This window comes from Euwallacea similis, chromosome 28 (genome assembly GCF_039881205.1).
Source record: "Euwallacea similis isolate ESF13 chromosome 28, ESF131.1, whole genome shotgun sequence".
Classification (NCBI taxonomy): Eukaryota; Metazoa; Arthropoda; class Insecta; order Coleoptera; family Curculionidae; genus Euwallacea; species Euwallacea similis.
The window spans coordinates 1210813-1235766 of record NC_089636.1 but is presented as its reverse complement, the minus strand read 5'-3'; the positions used below and the strand labels follow the sequence as shown (position 1 = coordinate 1235766).

The 24954-nt window shown below is 37.1% G+C and overlaps 3 protein-coding genes across 4 annotated transcripts; 1 reads left to right on the top strand and 2 right to left on the bottom strand.

The window, feature by feature from the left end:
* Positions 1–307: 307 nt before the first annotated feature.
* Positions 308–4198, bottom strand: LOC136417397 (importin subunit alpha-7-like). Its single transcript, XM_066403071.1, is given in 9 exon segments — positions 308–968; positions 1022–1149; positions 1201–1452; positions 1504–1720; positions 1774–1994; positions 2292–2554; positions 2557–2740; positions 3719–3886; positions 4113–4198. Coding segments are annotated over 8 exon segments (1662 nt in total). The 5' UTR covers positions 3749–3886; positions 4113–4198; the 3' UTR covers positions 308–601.
* A 1323-nt stretch (positions 4199–5521) lies between these two features.
* On the top strand, positions 5522–18042 carry LOC136417554 (protein fem-1 homolog CG6966). Its single transcript, XM_066403308.1, has 9 exons — positions 5522–6055; positions 10511–10673; positions 11333–11541; positions 12120–12330; positions 12385–12574; positions 12623–12859; positions 12966–13242; positions 13655–13842; positions 13897–18042. Exons 1-9 carry the CDS (start codon positions 5996–5998, stop codon positions 14249–14251), a joined length of 1890 nt encoding a protein of 629 aa, XP_066259405.1. The 5' UTR covers positions 5522–5995; the 3' UTR covers positions 14252–18042.
* On the bottom strand, positions 18038–24180 carry rump (rumpelstiltskin). 2 transcript variants are annotated; one of them, XM_066403309.1, is made up of 7 exons: positions 24058–24180; positions 23359–23963; positions 21272–21442; positions 20254–20677; positions 19976–20132; positions 18828–18924; positions 18038–18418 (listed from the first exon to the last, which is right to left on the bottom strand). In XM_066403309.1, exons 2-7 carry the CDS (start codon positions 23956–23958, stop codon positions 18224–18226), a joined length of 1644 nt encoding a protein of 547 aa, XP_066259406.1. In that variant the 5' UTR covers positions 23959–23963; positions 24058–24180; the 3' UTR covers positions 18038–18223. The 2 variants fall into 2 exon arrangements, with proteins under 2 accessions (XP_066259406.1, XP_066259407.1); XM_066403310.1 differs by having other exon boundaries at positions 18279–18418; positions 18799–18924.
* Between the last annotated feature and the right edge of the window lie 774 nt (positions 24181–24954).

Genomic DNA, 24954 nt, shown 5'->3' with positions numbered 1-24954 from the left:
ATGGGCGTGTATATGGTCCATTTGTTTATTTACATCTTTTTGACAGTCCCGTTGACGTTTACCTGGTACGACAATGGACGATCGAATAAAACACAGCGAATTGAGCCGCCGGAAAGTGTTCCAAATTCCAAAGAGCGTTTTTTTTTCATACGCGGTTACATTTAAGGGATGGCGAGTTTAAGCCTGAACTATAAAATTTACACTGAACTGTAGTATTCATCTCTTTTTGATTAGTCTTTTAACAGCAACTAGATACGCTTCCAATTTGTAGCAAAGAATTCCCAATCACAGAAAAAAAAACACTAAATAACAATCAATATTTTATTGTTTAGTATCTTGGTCATTAAATAAAACAACTTCAAAAAAAAGTATATATACAAGGAGCGATTTGAGATAGTGTCATTTAGTACGAGAAAAAAATTCGGTGAAAAAGGATCGGTCGACTGGTTTACCTAAACAATATCCTATACATTTCTATGTTACATATCATCATATACGAACATTCATTTTGGTTTTAAATTATTTCTCGCGTTAAACAAATTCAGAGGAAGGGTCGGACCTAATAGCTGCACGCGAGGACTCAGAACTCTCGCGCAGCACTTTAAAACTGAAACCCGCCCATCGGTACAGACTGATCCGAACTGAATTGGAATTGTTCCTGGTGCGCATCGATGGCGGGTGCCAGATTTACATCCTCCTCTTCGGTGCCGAAGAAGTGTTCGATGATATCGAAGGCTTTTTGGTAGACTTCCATGTGCTCGTGCGACTGAAGGAACTCGATTTTGTCCAAACCGTAACACTCTTCGATCAATACGGCGTACGGATTGGTGCCAGCGTGCGCTTTGGCCTCTTGCTCTCCTAAGCGCAAGATATTTTCCAGACCGTTTAAGGCAACCTGGATAATCTTGGTGTCCATTACAGTGAGAAGATCACAGAGAGGGCCAATACATCCTTGATTTACCAAATACCTAAGAAAAATAATGTAAACTGCAATGTTGATTCTGTGAAACAAAATGCTGACCTTATTTGATCGGGAGTTCCTCCGCTTGTGGCATTAGTTATGGCCCAGGCAGCCTCTTTTCTCGTTTTGAAGTCGCCTTTCGAGAGTATTTCAATCAAGACCGGAAATATATTCGCGTCTATAACAGCCTGCAAATAATTATAATGAAGCTAGTTCCTTATAAAAAAATTTGAACTTACCTGGATTTGTGATCGATTGCCCGCCGTAATATTACTGATCGTCCAACACGCCTCCTTTCTGACAGTCTCTTTAGATGAAGAGAGTAAATGTAGTAAACATGGCAACGCCTGACAATTGAGGATAATTTGAGTTTGTACATCGTCCCCGGTAACGATGTTGCCGACAGCTCGCAACGCCGCCGATACCACACTGGGTTGTGGGGCCATTAAATGTTCCACAAGACGTCGACAGACTCCCGCATCGATCACAGCCTAAAATCGCTTATTTTCTTTACTACCGTCGCGTTTCATCGATAAACATACCTGTATTTTTTCATTTGGCCCGTCCGACAGGTAGCTCAACGCCCAACAGGCATCAGAAAGCACGTCCGCATCGGTGTGAAAGAGCAACCTCGCCAACACAGGAAGGCAAGGCGATATTTTTGAGAAATCCGGAGGCGGATTCTTGCCTCGACACAAATTCGACAAAGCCCATACTGCGTTCCTAATCATTGTCAACCTTGTTGCTTTGCCCAATAATCTGCAAACGCGCTCACTTAAAAAGGGCTAATGTACTAAGCATAAATAACAAACTGTAGTAATGGGACCAAAATCCCGGCGTCTAATACATGATCTCTGCATTCCGGTGAATCTCCGGCAATATTTCCAAGTGCCCACACGGCTTGCTCTTGAACATCTTCATACTGACTACCAAGAAGAGCAATAAAAATAGGTACCGCTCCCGCATCGATCACCATCCGAGTCTGCTGAGACGTTCCCGAAGCTATATTTGTGAGCGCCCATGCAGCTTCGAACTAAATGAAACATTTTTGCTTATTTGTTAAGTGAAACACCCCATATTTTGTTGATGTATAAAATACGCCCTTTTTTCATGATTTGAAAGAAATACGATTAAAAAGGAATAAGGTAATGCTTGAATTTTAAAAGAGATAGCCTGTATATTAATATTTTACCTGGAGAGATACTTTTAACAATTGATTTGGCATATGGCCCAGTTATAAGGTAATATAAGTTACAAATGTGTATAATTTAAGTGTTATATACTTGAGTAAAACCTGAATAAAGCAAACATCAGAAATTGCTATACTTACTTGTAAGGTGCAGTTTGAGGTATCCTGTAAAAATTCCACAAATCGCGGAACAATGCCTGTTTGTATCACTTCGTCTATAGGAGGATTGGGTTCTCGGCTCAGCAACTTTCTGAATTGTTGAGTGGCTGATAACTGGTTAGGAGGATTTGAACTATACAAATCCTGAACCATCTCCTGGGTAATTCCAGGCATGTCTGGAGATGACGTATTTCCCTCAAACTGATAAAAACTTGTTAGCTTGTGATCATTAATCTTAGAACTAATGAACCGACCTGAAAACTATCTTCATCTGGCAGCACTTGTGTGGCGTTGACATTCCGTCTTTTGCTGAGCTGTTGATCACGCTTCTGTTTCCTTAACTGGATTCCTTCCTCCTCTCTACGCCTACGTAATTCCACACTGTCCAATGCAGTGTTCTTGTAACGATGTTTATGACCTGAGCCTGACATCTGAATAGAAACAAAATTTTAAAATAAACTTAAATTAAATCAAATGTATTTTTGTAGTTAAAAATCACAAGAGGTACATTGCACATAGGTCAAAATGGGAAGGACTACAGATTATATTAAAATTCTTTTCAGTGGCTGTGCTACAATTAAAATTAAAAACTTATAAATTAAAATTGAAAATACAAAACAAAATTGCATATTCGTTACAATGGGTAATTCTTTAATGTACATATCAATGACAAAGTCACTATGACTAATTGTCCAAAATATGCCCTGCAGTCTCCATGTAACTCAGACTCCTCACTAATCTGATTGCTTTTTACTGCAATGCAAACAAATACTTAACACTTGAGGTATAACACCATCTGAGTATGGCATTATGTCTCTAGGTCACACTAAAATATCTCAATTAATAACATATAATAATAAATATGACAATAAACATAATAACATAGTATCAAAATAGTTATTTTCTTAGCAGCAGGTGCATGAGTGGTTTTTTCTAATCCAGATCCGGAATGCACATTCGTCTAATATTATCTAAAATTTTCGATGCACGAGTTATTTTTGATGGAGATTTTCATGAATCAAATGCTATATATTGGTGACACTGTTGTAAAATTTTTAATTAATTAAGTGTATTAAAAATACACATTTTCCATAAAGGTACAGGAAAATATCCTTTGGGGTCCATTTGGGCTGTAAATATAAACAACCAAATAAAAGAAAAGGGCAGTTTTCTTGCCACTTTTAAAGCAAATAACTCAATTTAGGACACTGCTTATTTTTTTTCACAGCCTAATAATTAAGTCTTAATACTTTTGAGGCCTTTTAATACTTACAAAGCCTACTCGAGGTTTTTTAACAATCACCCTTTGTAAGTAGCTAGGAGTGAATAATACAGACCTCAATATGAAAGCCTTGAGGGTGTTTTTAATGATCACCCTTTATAAGCTGTTAGAATTGAATAATACAGACCTCGGCACAAAAAGCTCCGCCTTCTAACATCTACTGGGCCTTGGGGCATCAAATGAAGTTTGTAATAATAAACATATAGGTGAGATAAGGAACAGGGTGTAAGGTGGTCCATATAGATCAATGGACCTGACCTGTATAAGTGAGTTACAGGTTTTGCCGATTTGTACGCTAAAACAGTCGTGTAAATCAATCGATAAAAAATGTGAATATTAAGCCCATGAGCAATGAATAAGATTTTTTTGGTGATGACATGCAGAAGCAAAATGTAGTGGAATTTGCCAATGAAGAACACATCCCCTGTGGGAAACTGAAAAAAATTCTTACAAATGGTGCTTGAGCTGATAACAAAAGCGTAAATATGTGTTTTTTGAAACGTTTATATGATAAATCTTACCTTTAAAATCTACTTTTTGGTGAAAAATCTAGTTTTTAGTTTTTAAGAAATAAGAATTCAGACATTACTCATTCCACTCACTGAAAATTACAGAAGTGACATTGACATTAATGACAGTTGCAAATTTTAGACATAATAATTAATATACATGCATCACGATTTATGAAGTAGCAACGTTGGATAAAAAGGGGCAAGGATTCAAGAAGCGCGACGAATACAAACAAATGTCGCGAAATCTTACTGCTCATGCATTAAAATTTGTGCAAAAGAAAAATTTATATCTCAAATCCGTTGTATTTCATGCAATTAATCTTTAAGATTAAGCTTTAACTAAACACCAGTTCGAATTTCACCATTTCTAGAGTTTTGAAATAGTGTTTTTGATGAAATGGCACACAGGTGATGTTTCAGTCATAATATTTCAAAGTGTTGGAGAAAGCTTCTTAGTTGAGCTCCAGAAACGGACACATTGTATAAATTGTATTCCAAAAATGTTTTTTTTAAGAAACTATAGGGTGTTGAAATTTAATTAAAAAAATACAAAATTTGGCAGCGAATTATATTAGATTCCCTGTAAAGACAGCGTGTCTTAACAATAATGCAATGAAAAAACACGAAATTCAATTACTTAGCTGTTTGCGGATATCTCTGAAAGCATTCGGAACATTTCCAATCTGAAACCGTATTTTAGACGAACATTAGATTACGCGTGGTACTAATTTAACCGATCCGGTATCTCTTAACAGTTTAGACTAACAGTCCCCATGCATTCCCGCCAGTTTATAGCACCATGTATATTGTTTTATGACGCCCATTCCTATATGCACTGAAATTCATATTAAAAACACGATACCTTATTTCGCGGGATTTATTTCTGCGTTAAAGGATAGTTATAAAGCGGCGCGCTGTTGCCTTTCTTATTCGCAGCTTAAATAAAAGTCATGAATAAAATAATAGGCATTACGTCAATAGGCCTTTTCGGAAACTGTAATCTGAGGACGAATTTCTGGAACTTCTGTTCGACTTCGATTCTCATTTTATCAAATTTGACTGTCTTTTCAAATAGGAAATTAATGAATAAAGTGATTAAACTTGATAGAATGGCAATCGAAACGCGGTATCATAAATCAGGTCTTTGGATCCTTATCAGATGATTTTCAACTTATCGGATTAACTGATTACGACAAGGGAGCAATCCGACTGATTGAAAGTCAGTGGATAAGGATCAATTGAATCGTTCTCGAAAAAGCCGAATGTGATAACTGTCACTGTCAAATTCCAACATTGGTTCCGTAAATAAGTGTTTCTGTTATTCAGTTCTGTGATTATATTCCGAGCGTTCCGCACATCAACCCATCTTACTCCGACTTGTCACGAATAGCAGCAAAGAGGGAGATAACAGTTAGTTCCGAACTTCGAGGTGCAATACCGAAATGGCTTGTTCACTGTTCTAGTAGTGTCTAGTGTTCACTGTTCAATAACCATATGATCAATGTTCATGATCAAATCAAGATCAAATAGTGATTATGTTATGAGATTATGCTCTCTGAAGATTGACCTGTAATCGCAGCAAAAGTAGAAAATGGACTCTTCACGGTAGTGGTAGTAGTGAACCAGTGAACGGAGAATTCCTTTTCTTATTATTTTTTTAAATCCGAGTCTTTGTTGTTGTCCCGAACGCAATAAATACCAATCTCGCTTATGCTTATTTGTTTTGCTTTGTACTGCTTTAAAGAGCGTAGATCGGCGTAGATGTTTGCATTACATTATGCGAAGATTCGGCGCTCGTTCTTTGTGAGAATTCAGACTGAAACCAGACCAACAAGACCAAATTTCAGCCACGATTTTTTCTGCGGATTTAACCCGTTACCAGTTTGCCAAGAATGGATTATAAAAGTGTAGTTTACAATGCCGCTCGAGATGGAAATTTAAACAGACTGAAAGTAAGTTTTTCTTGTTGCCCCAATGCTGTTGTAATCAGTGCACACTTGGCCAGTTGTTTTGACATACTTTAATACCCTGGGAATTTTATTAGATATGACCTGATAGCACTATTCAGCCACATGTTTTTAATGGAAACTCGATTGTTTACTTTCTCTAGGAGGTTCTAGTCCAAAAAACCCTTGTATAGAGGACAGGAATTGGATCTGCATAGAGATCAGCAACTGACCTTTTGACTGACCTACACAATAGTCAGATATAGTTTTGGAAGTAGTATCTTAAATTAAAAGTTTCTAGAAGCGTGGGAACTCCTCATTATGAGACCCATGTCTGAGCTGCTATCCATTTGATCACATTCTGCTATTCAAAATTTTATTGTTTACATTCTCTAGAAGTTTCTTGTTAACGCCAACCTTTATAAAGGTTAGGGATTGAGTCTACATAGAGATCAACAACTGACCCCTTCACTGACCTATTACATCTGCACAATTGTCAGAAATACTCTTAGAAAAAGTGCCCTAAATTAAAAGTCACTGTAAGTGTGGCAACTATTCATAATGAAACTGATGTCTGAGCTCCTATTCATTAGATCACATTCTGAAATTGAAAACTTTATTGTTAAATTTTCTTAGAAATCTTTCATTGACAAAGGTCCGTTATGAAGTTGGGTATATAGGAGAACAACATCTGACCTCTTGACCCACCCATTACACCTAGATAATGGTCAGAAATAGTCTTGGAAATGGTGCCTTAAATTAAGAATAGCTTTAAGTGTGACATTATTCATTATGGGAACCATGTCTGAGGCCATATTCATTTGATCACATTCTGAAATTGAAAACTATTGTTGGCACTTTCTAGAAGTTTCTTATTTAAAAAAACCTTTATGGAGGTTAGGAATTGAGTCTACACAAATATCTTCAACTGACCCCTTGACTGATCCATTACACTATTACACAATGATTAGAAATAGTTTTGGAAATAGTACCTTAAATTAAAAGTAGCTATAAGGGTGGCATCTACTCATAATCAGACCCATGCCTGAGCCCTTATTCATTTGATCATATTCTGCAGTTGAAAACTCCATTGTTTACTTTCCTTAAAAATGTTTCATTCAAAAAGTTTCACTATAGAGTCTTCTATATGAAGTTGGGTATATAGGAAATCAACATCTGACCTCTTGGCTGACCTGTTACACCTACACAATATCCAGAAATAGTCATTATGAGGCCCATATCTGAGCCCATGTCCATTTGATCACGTTCTGCAAATAGTTCTAAGCCTAGCTGTGCCAAAGCATTGTGGTTGTCATTGAAACTGAATTGGGAACAGTGTAAATTTACCCAAAATATTAATGAAGCTACCTTAATATAAAAATCTTCATGTGCAACTACCTAACACTATGTTTTAGGGAAAGGCATAATACTTAATTCATTTTTCCCTGATTGACAGAAAATGTGACGTTTTAATGTGATAAAATGGGCAGTAAAGTATTATCTTTAATACCTAGGCTGTAAACTAACCCTTTTACTGCATAGCCACTATAAGCTTTTTCAGTCTCTGCAAATTTGGTTGTTGAATTACCAATAAAAGATTTTAGTGCAAGGGCCCAAACACTTATAAAAAATATACACAATTAAGTCGCTTTGATGTTATTTTAGCATAAATGTTTGAATCTATCATTTAAATGCTTTATTGTCAAATGCAACAATGTTGACGAAGCAAACTCATAAACGATTATTTACATTCAATTTAAGTCTTATTATATCACTCCTAGCACCAACCCATATATCACTTCTAACAGTTGCATGATCATTTTGACACATGTCTCTTTCAGCTCTGCAAAATTGTGGTGAAATCACTCCCTTCCGAGTCCTCCTCACCAGCAAAATCGTTTTGAAGTTTAAAGTGACTGCAAAATTTCAATAATTTAAAATGAGTCATTTGTTTTGTAGGAATTTTGCATAAGTAGCTATTGTTTATATGTTTTTCTTGATTTATATTGTTTATTTCTCAAGAGAGGTAATAATTTTTTTATATTATTACGATAGTTTTTTTTCCAGTTTCATTCTTCCCCCAAATTCATCCTTATTCCTTTGGTTAAATCCAAAACGCCCCCAGCGGGAGTTTTAGCACAATATTAAACTCTTGGGAGGGGGGGGGGGGGGACATTTGATATCCTTGGTAAAAATGAGCCATATAATCTATGTCATTATTGTCCCATTATTTAATGGTTTTAGAAAAATGGGCACAAAACGTACTTTACTCGTATTCATTATTAGGAAAAACAATTTTTCCCACTACCAGATTTAAAAGTCACCATTATTGGGCGTGCTGAATTGCTGTGAAGTATGTTTTCTCACCTTTTTTTCTAGAAGAATTCAATGCAACAAGTTAATAATGACGTGTATATGGCCTGTTATTTATTTATTTCCTGAAAGCAAGCTGACCAGGGAGCTGACCACAATGTCGTCGTCGTCCCCTCCTTTTCTTTATGGGGGTGAATGCCAAATGAAACGTTATCTTTTTGCGTTTAGAATTTAATCAATTTTTAAGTAGACTTGTCATCCTCAGATCTTAGATGCTCCTTTTAGATACCCCGCGATCTCTCGCTTTTCACTCCCTTCTTCATCAGAGTGGATGTCAAATGATATTTAATAAATGTTACAAATTCCCTTCAGCTCCATTTATCCCCATATGTTGTGAATATAGTCAGAAAAAGGTTCTAAGAGGTGTATTCAGTATCTCACGTGTTTTCTTAAAATTTGCCTTAACAGGCCATTAAGTAAACAAATCAATAAGAGACACTTATGAATTTCCCTTATGCTCCCAGGTAACGGTCGTTTTTGTTCAGGAGACAATGGTCAGGATTGTTCTGTTTAAATCAGTTTGTTTTAAAAGTATGTTTTAAACAGAAGGAATAGAGTTTAAAACAGGTTTTAACAGAATTTAAACATTGTGATGTAATCATAATGTTTTAAACAGTGCGACGGACTCGCAATTTCCTCTTTTTTTTTTTGGTTTTGATTAACTGTTCTGTCCCAGCGATCCACCAGGATTGAAGTAAGATAACCGAAAATAAAGAGGATAATATAGACGTTTTTCCCTTTCCTTCCACTGCTTATCTTAGGCAGTTTTTCGGTTCAGGTTAGTTCAGGTTAGTCAATCCGCCAATCGAGCCTTTAATGCGTGCAGGTGACGTGTTTGATTGAGTTATAGATTTAACAGAAGAAAATTGTCAAATCCCGCTGACTTCGTCACCACTCGGACGGATCATTTTAGTCCTGGCACTTTTTGGCTAGTCCGAGCAAGAGGTACCCAAGGTGACCGATTGTCAACATTGGCTTTAGCGTCCAACTCAAGAGTTAAGATTTTAATAGAAAATCGCTCCTTTTGTCCAACAACCCGCCTATTTTTGGAACATCCTCTCGGGAGGCCTGAAATTTCTCCAATCTGATTCATCTGGCAGATGGGCATTTAAGGCATAAGCACCTCTACTTTTCTTTTATTTCGCTGACAACTATATTTGGGACGCCAAGCGCTACTTCTTTGTCCTTTCCCGATTTTGGTATTTTTAGCCGGCGCGGCGTTTGCGAATTATTACTAAAAAAAATTATTTATTTTCTAGAAATCGAATTTATTTTAATTAACCGCAGTCAAATAGTGCTTATCGAGTTTGGGAAGTACCACCTGAACTAACGAGGACTTAAAATGATTAGGAACATGCAAAATATCTATATAGGAGAACCGCTTGCGTGCAACAAAATATCAGTGTTCCTGACCTTTACTATCTCATAGATTTATTGTGCATAAATAAAGCTCGAACCACATATTAACATCAATGACGTAGTACAAAGGGCGAGAACGCGGAACTGGCGAAAATGACTTCCAGTGTGGGACACGAAGGACACTCGCCTTATAAAGGAGTACCACCGAGTATATGGACATAATGTTTTTTGCAAATGTAAGTGCACGGGTTCCTTTGTGTGGCTGCCACCTCACTGACACGTTAGCGCTGTTAAGATCTTTCATCTGGTAGCGACCGAACGAGCCAGTTTGGCAATATAGTTTTAAGGTAAATTCGGACAGTAAAAAGACGCTTTAATTAATTCGTGTGGTAACCACAATCTCCCAATGCAGGTGTTGTAAGCTCGATACTCGCAGTACGCTAGGTCAGGGTTAATAACGATTATACAATTTTCAGCTGACCTTAACATTTCACTTTTCGTGCTGGAAGCGTCACTTTTTCACTCTTCAGATTTCTCGCACATAGGAAGTGGAGTGCGCATTAAAATTGATCACCGATAGAAAAGATATATATCGCTCATTAACAGCGCAATAAAATATTTCCGTTAATCCCCGGATAGGCGATTGGATAGTAATTAAGTCGATATGGGTTCTATGATGTACTTGAATTCTGTTGCGCCGTCGATTATTAATGGAAATCTTTGTTTCAGATATATTTGCATTGCAACAAAGGAAAAGACGAGGTCTCGATGTTGGTAGCGTCCAAGACGGCAGGGGCCACTCCTTTGGTGATCGCTTGCCGAAATGGCCACTACGACGTCGCCGAATATCTGATTGAGAAGTGCCATGCTGATATCGAACAACCTGGATCTGGTGAGTGTCGGAATACCAGTTGGCGGGCATAGATGCGGCTGATTAGAAGGTTTGCTATGGTGGCTGCGTCGAGAAAGCCACGGTTCTGTATGCGGCAATTTACGCTCAACACAAATTCATTTTGCCAGATGCACGTAGTTAGATTTCCTGCAAAAGTAGCTATCGAACTGTGTTAAGTGGTGGTGTTGCCAAGTTAGGGCCCCACTGTGTCAACAGCAAGACAATAAAAATAGCCAGGGGCTAGAAGATGTTGGTCAGTGATAAGTGCAAACGACCATAAAGAGCGTTTGCTTTGTCAAATTCCTGAATCAAACAGGACCGGAACAGACCCACCCCACTTCCGTTGATTACAATGGCTTCGGCGACTAAAGTTCAGTTTGTCAGGATCGGCTTAAGCAGTTGACTCAAATCTCTCTCTCTCTGCTTCTATTTTTCCGCGTCAGAACAGCTAAAAATGCGTTAAACAACAAACAATGTTACAAAAATACACATTCAATTATTGCCATCAGACAATTCTTCAAAAGTACTTGATACATATTTCACTCCGGGTCGCATCGCTCTCCTAAGCTCACCAAATTCCCTCCTTCGCTTAACCTTGGTTTTGAAATTGTTCTGAAATATCAAAAAAGTTCCTGTGCTTATTGTTTTTCAACATCCAGTTATGTTCGACGGTGAGACCATCGAAGGAGCGCCCCCCCTATGGTGTGCAGCAGCCGCTGGACATATGGACATAGTGAAATTGTTAATCAGCCACGGGTCTCGAGTTAATACGACCACGCGAACTAACTCGACTCCTTTGAGAGCGGCCTGTTTCGATGGGCATTTAGAAATTGTTAAGTACCTGATTCAACATGGAGCTGACGTAGAAGTAAGTGCTCAGCAAACTTTATTAATCCCAAAATATCTTTTAGACCGGGTTTTGTACCCTATTTTAAAATTTAAATTTGAATTTAAATTTAAATATCGAATTTCTCATATTGACTTAGAAAACTCTCCATTGGTAAGTGGAGGTGGATTTTAGACTGATCCGGTGCAACTAGGCCTAACATGTGAAGTGCCTTGGGGACCAAAGCGGTCCCCCATTTGCCTAATTAGCTAGGTGTCCTGACCATGGGAGATACATGTAACCTTAGAAGTTCTTCCGGACTTCGCACTGTGTTGATGCGACATATCAATGCAATTTATACGGGAAGGCGTTAGAGAGGTTCTGAGCATGATGGGAATTTATTCGGATCTTGTGCGGACTTCGATTTATGTCTATTGCTTTGTGCGAGTAATGAAAAATGTATTGAATTAGACTACGAAACGTGTTGTTCCTGGAACTTTCTCTATGTCGAACCGGGAACTTAAACTTCAGTTAGAGTTTAAAGGCGTAGTACACAACCGGTCCTAAAAGATAGTCTGGCTTTCGAATAAATAAACTTATCACATATGATTCGCTTTTAGGTAGCAAACAAACATGGTCACACATGCCTAATGATAGCTTGTTACAAAGGAAATATCAAGATTGTTAAATATTTATTAAGCCTTAAAGCCAGTATTAATCGAAAAAGCGTGAAAGGAAATACGGCGTTACACGACTGTGCCGAAAGCGGCAGCTTAGAGATCCTGAAATTGCTCATCGAACAAGGCGCCACGATGGATGTGGACTCTTACGGTATTCCCACAGATTCTCGATTAATATTTTTGTGAACGGCTATTTTCTCTTTAGGAATGACTCCACTGCTGGCAGCTGCAGTGACCGGCCATAATCACATAGTAGAATATTTAATTAAACTTCCCCATATAGTTTCACGGGAGGAGCGGGTTGCCTCCTTAGAGCTTTTGGGTGCCACGTGCGTAGATAAAAAAAGAGATATAATAGGGGCGTTGGAACTGTGGAGACGTGCCATGATCGAAAGGTACTATGGATTAAAATGTAATTTAACAATAACCAACCATGTATTTAGGTACCACGGAGACAGAGTTCCTATGCTAAAACCGAAGGTGAAGCCTGTAGCCGCATATGACTACGTGGTAGAGATCTCAGATCCTCAGGCTTTAAATGATCTCATGGCTGATCCCGATGAAATGCGTATGCAAGCACTGGTGATACGGGAACGAATTTTAGGGCCCGCACATCCTGACACCAGTTATTACATTCGATACAGAGGAGCGGTGTATGCAGATGCTGGAAAATTTGACAGGTAAATTTGTTTTCAAACAGTTACTAGCCAAGAGTCCTGCAGTTATTTAATACATTAAAATTACTATAACTAATTAACTAAAACTTGACTTAACTTAATTTTTTAGATGTATCGAATTATGGAATTACGCTCTTGACATGCAGCAGAACATGTTAGACTGCCTAAATCCGATGACTCAAAGTAGTTTGTTCAGCTTTACGGAGTTGTTTTCCTTCATGATGGGCGAGGAGGGGAAGCAGACAACCAGAGGCCGGTTGGTGCCGCCCGTGGACGTTTACGAAATATTGCGAGTATTCAAGAAGGCCGTCAACGAAGTGAATTTGGGCAATCAGGCGTTAAGTAGGCTGCCGGGGCAGGAGAAAGACATGACGTATCTGACGAGGGTAAGTTGAAGAGGAGCCTTCGAGAGAGAAATATGTATATTGAGGGATAGTGAGAATTTAAGTACGGTTTTATACAGGGTGATTCATCAAAAATATAAAACTTTGTTGACTTCACGAAGTGATTTCTTGCATTATTTTAAGATTAAAATTTATGATAAATAAAATTCCTTATCGTTGCGGATATACAGGATGGAGCGGTGTTAAATCTGCCGAAGTTTGTCAAAACCGTTTAAAATCACCCTGTTGTAGCTTAGGGACCTCAAATGAGTTATCCAAGTTCTGTATAAAGTCCAAATCAAATTCTCGAAACAAAAGTGTTATTTAGTTCTTAACAGAGAACAATTTTGACTACTAAACTCTGAAAAATCACTTTTCGAATTCATCAATGACCTTGATTTTGTCATATTTCCAGGTCACAGTGATCACACTTCATCTTGCGTCCCTACTAACCAGGATGCTGCAACACAAGTCAGTCAGTGAAGAAGTTCAACACGAGATCCACAAAGCCGTTTACAGTTTAAACAAATTAGGCATTAAAGCGCGTCTTGGGCGGACGTTACTGCATTTAGCCTGCTGCAGAGATGTTGCTCTTTTAGTTAGGTAGGACATAGGTTAGTTTTGTGTGAATATTATGGTATTAGTTCGTATCTTCAGGTATCCAGTATGCGCATTTCCATCTCCTCACTTGATAAAAGTACTACTGACAGTGGGGGCAGACGTCACGGCGCAAGATGACGAAGGCAACACGCCCCTCCATTTAGCCGCTCTAGCCAATCCATGCCCTAGAGTAATCAATCACCTGCTCGAGAGCGGTGCGCACTTAGATCAAGTGAACAATAACTTGGAAACTTTCTCGAGTCTGCTGCGATGTCAGCAGGTCCACGAATTAGTTGACGTGCTGCAGTATTCTAGCTTAAAGTGCTCTGCCGCTAAAATTATCAAACAGTTCAAGATTCCGTACAGAGGGGTGGTGCCGAAGGCCTTAGAATCCTTTATTGAAATTCATTAAAGTCAGTACTTAATTGTTGTTAGGTTTAATGTACCTCTAAATACAAAGTCGCAATCTCTGATGTACCTTGGGTGTCCTAATGAGAACATCCCAGATTTCAGCGTAGTCAGTGCTTGAATTAGTCATATACTTAAGTACAGGGTGGACCTAATTAGAGTATCATGCGTAACTTGATTTCTTTTGTGGCTCATTTTAGCTGCACCCTGTACACTCGGCCGTACGCATTTTAAGGTATTAGGTCCTGCTTTCCGTTAGAGTTTGTACCGAGCGTCGAGGCCTTTCATTTGCTGTCGATTATTTACATTTGGGGACTAGTTATACCTGTATTTAACGAATGAGGGTTTCGGATAGTTGAATAATTGGTTTTTGTCTACTACCATTTGCGCCCTAAGGAGAAAAATATTTCCACCCTACGCATACATAATTCCTGCTTCTTTTTTATTAAATAGGACATTGGTTGTAGAAAAAATTAAATGCATAGCTCTGGAGTAAAGTCCCTTTTACACCCTGCAATATTTATGCCCTCTATTTTGCGTTGGGCTTGAAATTATTTACGGGAATAAAAGTAGCACTTTCCTCCCTTCTTGTGCAAATAACTAGTCGCAAGAACGGATTGAAATCTTACTTTGGCCGAGAAAGCATTAACGATTAGGAATGTGATATTTTTGTTTTAAAGAATACTTTAAGGGCTTACCGGTTACGTTTATTCGCTATTAAATTCGGCTGGGGGTGCTTTTGATGTTGCAAATATAGGAATAGTGGGAAGTTGATGTATTTTTTGAGCAAAGGAAGATACGAAAGGAGACAATTTTACTTAAATAATTACAATTTTCTAGAAGCGAATATTTCAGTGGTTAAAAGTAAACTTCACATAAGAGTTTACTTAGATGAAACTCTCATAAAGCATTAGAGGTTATTGTTAGAAACGTTATGAGTTGCAATATTTTTTGCATATTTTCTTCACATGTGCAAAGGGAAGAAATGTGAAAATCTTGTATCCTTTGGTATCCAACTTCTTCATTTTTAATTTTTATACAATTTTGTACTCGCTCGAGTTACATTTTTACCTTCCCATTAGCACCCATCAAGCACCCGTCGAATTAAAGAAAAGTTCAATTAAAAATTACCTAAGGAAATGCCCATAACCACGTAACATTTAGCTGAATTATTTGCGCGCGTTACAACGGAGAGTTCTTCCTATTTTTAGGATAAATCAAAATGTCTAACACAAATTTTAGTCTTAATTAGGTTGTACGATAAATTATTAACACTTTAAGTTTGGAATTTTTAGGGATTACGGAGGAGTACTTATGAATTAGAAAATAGAAATTTGCGAGCAGATTTGCTTATTTAAATAATTAGCGAGTATTCCATTGATCGCAGTTGACTATTACCGATAGACAAAGAAGTTGAACAAAAATAGCCACAAAATAAAGCAGATAATTGAAGAAATTAAGCAAAATATGAGATTGGAAATAATGCCAGCATATGAATAAATGTTTCTGTGTGAACCCTGAAAATTCTAAACTTAAATTATTTCTTGCAGAAAATAAATTTTTTATTCAATTAAATGATTAACACTGTCCCGTACTGAGTTCTCATGTTATAACGGGTGATCATACAACAGCGTTGATGAATCTGCCCAAGGCAAGATTCTTAACGCCTACTTTGTTTTTTTTAATGATCACCCTTTATACGATTTTTAGCTAGTAAACTACCCAAGGGTTTTCTATAATTGAACGGTCTCCATTTACCCAGTAATGTGTGTATTGTGCTTAACCTTAAGCACGGCTGGTCATCCAGCAAAGCCACACAGATAGCGACTTTATTAGAACTAATCCTTCAGATTTCAGGGAAATAAAAGACTAAAGAATAATTGAGATGGAATTCGTTTTTAGACGAATTTCTCTTTACAATAACATTTTATTAAATGGGGTCCTAGCATATTGACGATAGTTAGCTTGCAATCTATATGTTATGTCATCCGCACCGTTAGTTGTGTTGGTGGTGTCTGAAAAATATCAAAGCGTCGACGCTCGAGTGGTTTTGCTGGGTAGTTTTTTGCTGTGCTTTAAGCTCGGATTCTGTAATTATTTATGTCCGACGTATAACTGTAACTTGGACGTAAAACGAGGAAAGTTGCAGCCATACACCGCTGTAAAGATACAGTAGTGGACATAAATGGAGCAACAAATATTTTATGTAAATTTTCGAATGTTACAACAATTTTGTTCATACTTGATGTTGCCAACATTATCACAAAGGATTGAGAAATAATACTTCAAAAAATGAAACGTTTATTCAAGCTTATTATAAAAAAAATAAATTTACAACGCGAACAAAACTAGAGCAACAATTTAAGTTAAAAAAAATTGTTTTTCCAACTAATATTAGCCATAACATTTGTTTTCTATTATCTCTATGCATTTACATACATATTTCTTATGTGCTCTAATAATTTAATAACCTTTTTTTGGAAAACGGAATTCCATGCATTTGAAATTACTGTGTACACTATTCTTCGGAATTTCTCAATTTTTTTGAAATTATCTTTTCTTATTTTTCTGTCCACTATTTCCCACAAATTTTCTATCGGATTGATACCAGGACTTTGAGCGGGCCAATTCATTACCTCCACTTTTTGTCTCCAAAAAAATTCTTTAATCATATCTGCAGTGTGCTTGGAATAGTTATCATATTGAAAAATCTATGACAACGACATGTTCTCCTCAGCAAAAGGCAACATATGATCTCTGTGGTCTATAATATCCTGAATTTACATTAATGGTCCGATGCCAAATTTTGAAAAGAACTCCCAAACCATAACGTTTCCGCAACCAAATTTTATTGTCTTTTGTATACTTTGGATTATACTGTTTCTTTGGAGAACGTTGAATATATTGAATGCCATAAAAAAAAACGCATTAAACTTGTTTTCATTTGAAAATAGCACTATTTTTCACTTTTCAATGGACTAGTGAATTTGTTCGTTGGCGAAACGAAATCGGACCATTCTATTTTTTCTTGAAATGACGGATTTTTTAACAGTTTAGTCATTATATTCACTCTCAGTCGTCTTCGAAGTTTTAACAGAAATGCCAAACTCACTGTACTCTTCAGAGGTATCCATTGCCGTTTTACATGGGACATTTTTTGAAATATTAAACATTTTATCGTCTTGATTACGAGTGATTTTTCTGGGATAACCTGTCTTTGTCAGGCTTTTAATCATTTTTCTGACCTTGTAAGTGTGCAAAGTTCTAAAAGAACTTATTTACAATTCATTGTTTAATATTTGCTGAGAATGTTTTATTGTGGCATTTTAGCAAAGTCTTTACAATAATACTAAATCCTATTTTTAAAAAAATTTAACCATAGAGATAAAAACTTGTTTTTGATGATGTTGCTTCATTTTTGTCCTTCGTGTTTTCTTCTATAACTTGATTGTGAATATAAATGATCCTCTAATTTTTTTTTAATTGTTTATTTGAATTTAAAATTTATGTTTATAGTAATAAAGTTTGAATGAGGCATTATAAAAAGAATGAATTTTCATAAATACTTTTGTTGCTCCACTTATGTCCGCTAATCGTATGTTACAGAATCGTACCCTTATCTGGGTTCCCTTCCCGTTGAGAAATTGGGAAAAAATCTTATTGATTTCGTCACAATTGGAAATCAATTATGGAAATACTTACCTTTTATCTATAATGGAGTGTGATTTCTGAGTGTTATCCGTTACTAAACTTTATAGTTTGTTTTAGGATTTAATAAAATTACAAAAAATACCACAGATGGCGATTTATTTACCAAAAAGTTTTTATAATAAAATAATCAAACTTATAGTCAGCTTACAACGAAACAAAAGATATTTGCTATATTTAAAGAGCTTTAAACTTTTTAGGACAGGAAGAAAAAACATGTGACAAAATGGATAAGATACTTTAAATTAAAATTATTTTTGTCAGAGTTTCAATAGTATGTCCTGGCTTCAATATATCTGCCGTCAATTCGGGCTTTGTCTAAATTTTTGATGGCACGTTCCGCCTGCCATTCATTTCCGTACACCACGAGATAACTTCCGGTACCCTTTTCTTCCCAGTAAGATACTTCACCAAACTCATTCAATTTGTCTTGCAAAAGTTTGAATGAGGCAGATGGGGGCAGCTAAAAACAAGAAATATTTCGTTGCTTTTAGTGAGCTTCAAATGTTTACGGAATTACTAGCCTAGTTAGCGACATTCGCTATATGTAATATAGAACTTTTTGTACTACTATTGACGTCTTTTATACTGACATAGTTACAGTTCTAGTGCTATAGAGAAAACAACGCATGGCTAAGAGTTCATTATGAGCATGCCTTGAAATCGAAATTAACCACAGAGGATTTAAAACCATATGAAAACCCACTATAGATATTTTGGATGTCAGGCATGGTCTTAAAGAGCATTGTGTACCTTTTTTCCCCATTTAACAAGCACTACAATGTAACCATTTAAAATATCTCCGTCGTAGGTAATACAAAAGGTTCTCACTATGTGACTTACACATAAAAATCGGTAGTTGGTTCACTTACGTTGGAGATTAAAACTTTTCTGGAGAACTGCTTATTTTCAGCTACTGATTTCATCATATTAGATCTTATATCCATTTGGCCGTAGCCTGCTGATCCTCTGAAATAAACACATTCAAATTGCAAGGGATGTAATTTCTAATTATGCAATTTCTCGAAAATTCTCAAATTATATGGTTAACGCACGCTGAAAACTTGAAAATTATGAAATAATCGTTTAAGGTGTATTCAGTATTAACCGTATGAAAATTTTCCTGTATTAGAAGGGAGAAGAAATTTCAGCTGTCAGATTGAATCGAGAAGGAGGATCAGTTACCTAAATTTATACACTAAAAACCCACTTTTGATAAGTGCCGCGAAATATCGATTTTATTTCCCGAATTTACAGAAAATAGCAACTTATATTATTCATTTATTCTTGTAGACTTTCACTAGATTCCTCTTTTCAACACGAAATACCACAATCATTTGTGCTTCCCTCATATTTCAGAAACTATTTGATATCTTTTTGTTCCTCAGATATAGCCATTGTAAGTTTTTAAATTGTCACTGTATAAGTATGTTATGCGTGCTATTTCCGGACCCTCGCGGCTTTCCGCATTTCGAACGTTATGTAAAAACCACTATCCACTATTAAATAGAAACAACTGATATTTAAATATATTATGGTTGATTTTTGATCTTGTAGCATAAAAATCATACTCTACCCTCTATGAACCGTATATGACAACAGTATGTAATTGCAAATATTAATAAGATCCGATTATTATTTTTTATTAGGAGTTTCTGCTTTACTACTTCAAAAACGATAAATATTAAGTTCTTGATTTGTGCTGAACAGAAGGATTTGCACGAGTACAGATCTTCTTGAAATTCGATGGACTTCCAGGAAAATTCCGTGGAATAACAACGACGGGAAAACAAAAATATCACTCATTTGCCACTGCGGTTAGATGCAGCAGTATCATATGATTCAAATAGCAAAAAACGAAAATTTGCTGAGCTTTTACTACAATTTCCCTTTTCTCGACTAAGCATTTCGAGACTTATTCTGGAAATGTGTACCAAAATTTCCAGTTACTTTTATTTGTTAAGCGGTGGGCAAAGTCAAATTTTAAAAGGCTGCCGCTTTGCGAATAATTCCAACTTACCTCGCATTGCTTCCGTAGTTAGTGGGGTACGTGACAGGAGCGTTAGGGTTGTAACTGTCGGACGCAGGACGGGAAAATGCCCCTGCGTTGGAATTTCCGCCACCAGATCCTCCAAGCGAATTCATTCCAGATTGCGAAGCCCCCATATTGCCACTCCCTAAACATAAAAATCGAAAACTTTATGGATGAAACTAGTGACATGTTTATATCACAGGAATCCCCCCTTTTACACAAAATAATCTTTTCCCCAACTAGTTGTATAAATCTCCATTCCTCACCCGTGTTTTGTAAAGCCGATAGCTGCTGCGATTGCGCCAATAGATTGCTGGTATTTTGGTTCATCAAAGACTGCAAATCCGAGGCTCCGCCTAAACTGTTTTGCAGAAGATTCGAGGTTAAACTAGACAGGCCTGCGGCCCCCAAAACGGATGGATTTAAATTGCCTAACGCAGACACACTGTTCAAGCCGCTCAAAGCGTTTGCGACCTGCAGAGCACTGGCTCCAGGCACTGCCCCTAAAATGCCGGCCCCAGCCGCTCCAGGACCAATGCCCTGGTTGGAATTCGGTAAGTTGTAGGCGACATTCTTCAATGGCTCGCCATTCTGGCCTAATCCCATACCGATCGACTTCAAGCCTTCAGGTAGTTTGAGATGGTCGTTCACTCTGTCCATACGCACGGTCATTTGACGATCAAAAAGGAGCTGAAACAAAGAGAATTTGGCAGCTGTTAAAGACCTCACAGTGACACGTCATAATTTATGTTAAGATGATTCACGAAGGGCCATTTTCCATTTCTTGAGTACGTTTATTGCAAGACCAAACAAATTGGGATCTGATCGGAGACTAAATTCTTTAAAACCCAATGACATGTTTTAATTTCAAATTTCAGGTGAAGTTTGGGATGTACCACTTAAAATGGAGATTTTGACAGATAAACAATACAATATGCGTCAAATCTGTTACTTCTAAATTGAATTTAAAATTGGGGTATATAACCAGGTTGATCAAGAACACCAATACATTACAATATTCTCATTTAACTATGTGGTAAAGCTATAGCATAATGATATTTTGTCAAAGTGTTGGGACTCATGGACCTCATATGAAGAACATCCCTGATAACACAAAAAACTATCGGGCCAAGCTCCTCTCAGTTGATATTCTATATACAGAATTGCAAGTTTTAGCACAAAATTCATAATTCACTGCCTTGATTTATTTGTCTTTTAAGATATAAGACCCATTGAACACATTCCATATCTGTTCAGATACCTATAAGATAAAGTTTTACATACTTGATTGTGGAACATCGAAATGGACTGGACAGCCTCCACGGGATGATCATATTCAACCACACCAAAACCTCGGCTCCTTCCATCTTTATCCAAGGACACCTCAATACTTACAATCCGTCCAGCTAGTCTAAACACATCTTTCAATTTCTGTTTATCCACATTGTAGTCCAGCTATAACACAAACAGAAGAATTAACAACAGTCTGGTGTAAGAGGCTGCTGTAGTTAAGAATAGTAAGGGCCCCCACATTCTCACAGTTGGGCAACAGTTTAGTCAGACTGGGGTGTACTTGTGTAGTCCAGCCAATTTAACATCAGTGAATGTGCGTCCACACGAAGGAATTGCCTCACGACTAAACTGTGAACCGACCAAAAGACTGTAGTTTATGGTGGCCCTAATGAAGTTTAAGGAAAATGGTGTAAAAAGTTTAAACCATCAATGGAAATTATTTGGGCATTAAAAGTCAATTTAGCACTATGAGAATTGCGTCAATTTCATCATAGGATAATAAATGATATGGAAATCAGGGGTTAATGAGTTATGTAGTTTTAGAGCCTTCTCTAATCATCGAGAAGCTCATCTTGTTTTGGTATCAAAAGACGATCTCTGCTCTAATCAAGCAAATAGGGCATTAATCTATCAATCCTGCGAGGAGCCCCTCCCAGATTTCCTTTAAGCAAATTAGCAATCAAAAAAGCAAAGAAGGGAGAAGAATTTTGATGTTTCTATGAGCCTACCTAGTTCTATGGGCTTCGAAACATATGCTCAGATTAGAATGAGTCCTTCAGAATGAGCCCTCAGTCGGATATTTGTTTGATGTGTTGCATGAGGTATTTTGCACAAAAATTTGTAGGAAAAACATCAACATTATTATGAATTTGAAAGAACCCCGACCATTCCCCGAATAAAATTCCTCCAAGATCTTTAAGCCATTGGTAGACATCTGATTTAGATTAGACAAAGACACTACTGCAGCGGCAATTTTAAAAGTAATCCTTACAACTTGTCATAGAACCCAAAATGAAAGGCAAAACTTCAAGTGCACTCAACTGTTGCCAAATCACTAAGATACTTAGTCTTGAATTATGCGCCACACAAATGTATGGTTTCTTCCCCATTTGATTTGTTTCTCAATTGATTGACATCTGAGAGTAAGTTGACCAACATCTGACGGACCCCACTATTTTGATTCAATTCAAATTGTACAAAGGTGAAAAGGACAGTCCTAAGTATTTCCTCTACGAACGCATCAATGATATTGATTCTTTTAGTTCTTTGCAGACAGATAAAAATCTTCTTTCAACATCTCAAACTATGTCCTCAAACAAAAACTTCATGGGCAATATTGACCATACTACTTAATTGACCAATTTGCGAAAAAACATCATATAGGATATGAGGAAACATATAATGTAATTCCTATTCTGTTTAAGATCAAACTGGTACATCTGATTTAGATCTCACTATTCTGAATAATTGAGTCCAGAATTCAAACAAGCAAGAGGTCTGTGTAATTATTACCCCATCAATCTCCAACACATATCTGACTTAAACCTCCATATTGTGAATATTTCAATACAAAATTCCAGATCCAAATACAACCATAAAACATATTGGTAAGTATCAAGAATCCACCCCATCATTTTAAGAATTTGTATAATGATTTTGCCAAAAAATAGGAATTCACAACATATACTTGTCAACAAAATAATATGGCTTATTAAGCACAATTTCATAGAATAACCTTCTGAATGACACTATTTATTTGGTCAACAGATCAAGAGTTCAATGAGAGATTTCACATGAACTCAAACCTTGTAGGTGAAGTTTCTCATTGAACTCGCCAAATAAAAGAGACTGGGTGGTCACCTTACCACATGTAGAATGGCTCTATGGACCCACTCTTTTCTCACTAAATGTCTCCAAAATCATAGTGAATATGCACATGATAAATTTACCTCAAAACCAACAACTACAACAGTTTGTAATTGAACAAAACCCCTTTAAACAAAACACATCTAACAGCCTGCCGAAGGCTTTTCAATAACATCACTTTAGATCAAGCAAATAAAATAAAGAGTACTTACATTGGCGACAAAAACCCTGTTAGAAAGGGGGGCGTCAATATGCAGAGATTCGAGAAACTGAGGACTCAAACCATAGGTGTTGCCCCACTTGCCTTCATCCATCGACAAAATATTTGCACCACCATTTCGTCGATCCCTATCATCCCTTATGCGAGACCCGTCATCCCGGCGAGACTTTCTGTCTCCACCACCACCCCCACCCCGTCCGATAACATTGCCCTGCTTGTCTCGCATGTTGCCACTATCTTCCTTAATGACAAGTTTCCGCCCTTTAACCTCATATCGCTGCATGACTTCCAGACATTTTTTAACAGAAGAAGGATCAGTGAATTCGACAATACCGACACCCTTGGGTTTATCATTATCATCGACAAACATTTCCACAAAAGAGACATCACCGACTTGGTCGCGGAAAAGATCTTTCATATCTTGCCAACGAAACTCATAGGGAATATTGGATACATACACTCTGCTAGAGGATGATTTTGCGCTTCCGCGATCACGGCCCCTGTCGGGACTGCGGTCCCTGCTGGAGTCTGAGACCCTCGGCCGGTTTTCACGCCGGGAACGATCGCGAGACCTTTCTCTTTCTTGACTCATTATGCCTGGTAAAAGTAGAATTTGATCACAATCGGGGTAAACTCAGTAATCTTCCTAAATGGGGGAGGTTTTGTATAGAAACTGGGATAGAAAACTTACCAAATCGATGAAAAAATATACCAAATTCTTTAAATTTGCATAAACAACGATTCCGATTTTCCCAAAAAAAAGGACGCTAACAGAACTTTAAAGCAAAATGGCCGATACAAAGCCGAATCTGTCCACTGTCACTGTCGCGAGTTTTGATTGACAAATGTAAATAAACTGTAAATATAGCTGGTAGTAATGAATCCTAAATAATCGTCTACAACTGACCGAAACAGAATAACTGCGCACGCGTTGCATTTCATCGCCGTCAGGAAATCAGCCACTTTTTAAATAGCACGTGGTACGTTACGTATCTTGAACTTTTGTGAAATTTTCATAGCTGAGATGCTCAAATTCTGATCTATTACTAAGAATTAAAGTTATCCTTATATTATTTAACAGGTAAAAGATAAGAGATAATTAAGCAATAAGAGGTAATTAGTATTTAAAAAAATGAAGACGATGGATTTTGTTAGGGTCTTTTTCGATTCAACCAACTCTATATCTCTTATTGTTTTCAAGATTCTCGTGTTATTAATTGTTATGTGGGACACACTGTATGTAATAGTCTGAATCGAATACAACAGAAAAGACGTAAAAAACTCTTGGGACTACGAGAAATCAGACAGGACAACATTCTTATGAAAACACCGCTCGAGACGACTCGAAGTTTGAAACCGAAATTGAACAGATAGCGGAGACACACTAAAAGCTTGAAAAAAAAATGTAAAACAGCTCCAGCAATTATATATTCCTGTTTCTATAGAAATCGACTACAGGGAGAGCGCTTAAAGGGCTGATAATAACGATTGTTGCCCTGGTAAAAGCACAAAGTTTTTCAAACAAAATATTTTCCAGACGAATGAAATTACAATTTTATTTTAGTTTACAAAAGTACGGGAGTTACGT

Coding starts and splice junctions, on each gene's coding strand:
- LOC136417554 (XM_066403308.1), top strand. CDS start 5,996: ATGGATTATAAAAGTGTAGTTTACAATGCCGCTCGAGATGGAAATTTA. Junction 12,575..12,622: donor AGACGTGCCATGATCGAAAG/GTACTATGGATT, acceptor CCATGTATTTAG/GTACCACGGAGACAGAGTTC. Junction 12,860..12,965: donor GATGCTGGAAAATTTGACAG/GTAAATTTGTTT, acceptor TTAATTTTTTAG/ATGTATCGAATTATGGAATT.
- rump (XM_066403309.1), bottom strand. CDS start 23,958: ATGAGTCAAGAAAGAGAAAGGTCTCGCGATCGTTCCCGGCGTGAAAAC. Junction 20,133..20,253: donor ATCGGCTTTACAAAACACGG/GTGAGGAATGGA, acceptor TTTTATGTTTAG/GGAGTGGCAATATGGGGGCT. Junction 18,925..19,975: donor AACTACGGAAGCAATGCGAG/GTAAGTTGGAAT, acceptor TGTTTATTTCAG/AGGATCAGCAGGCTACGGCC.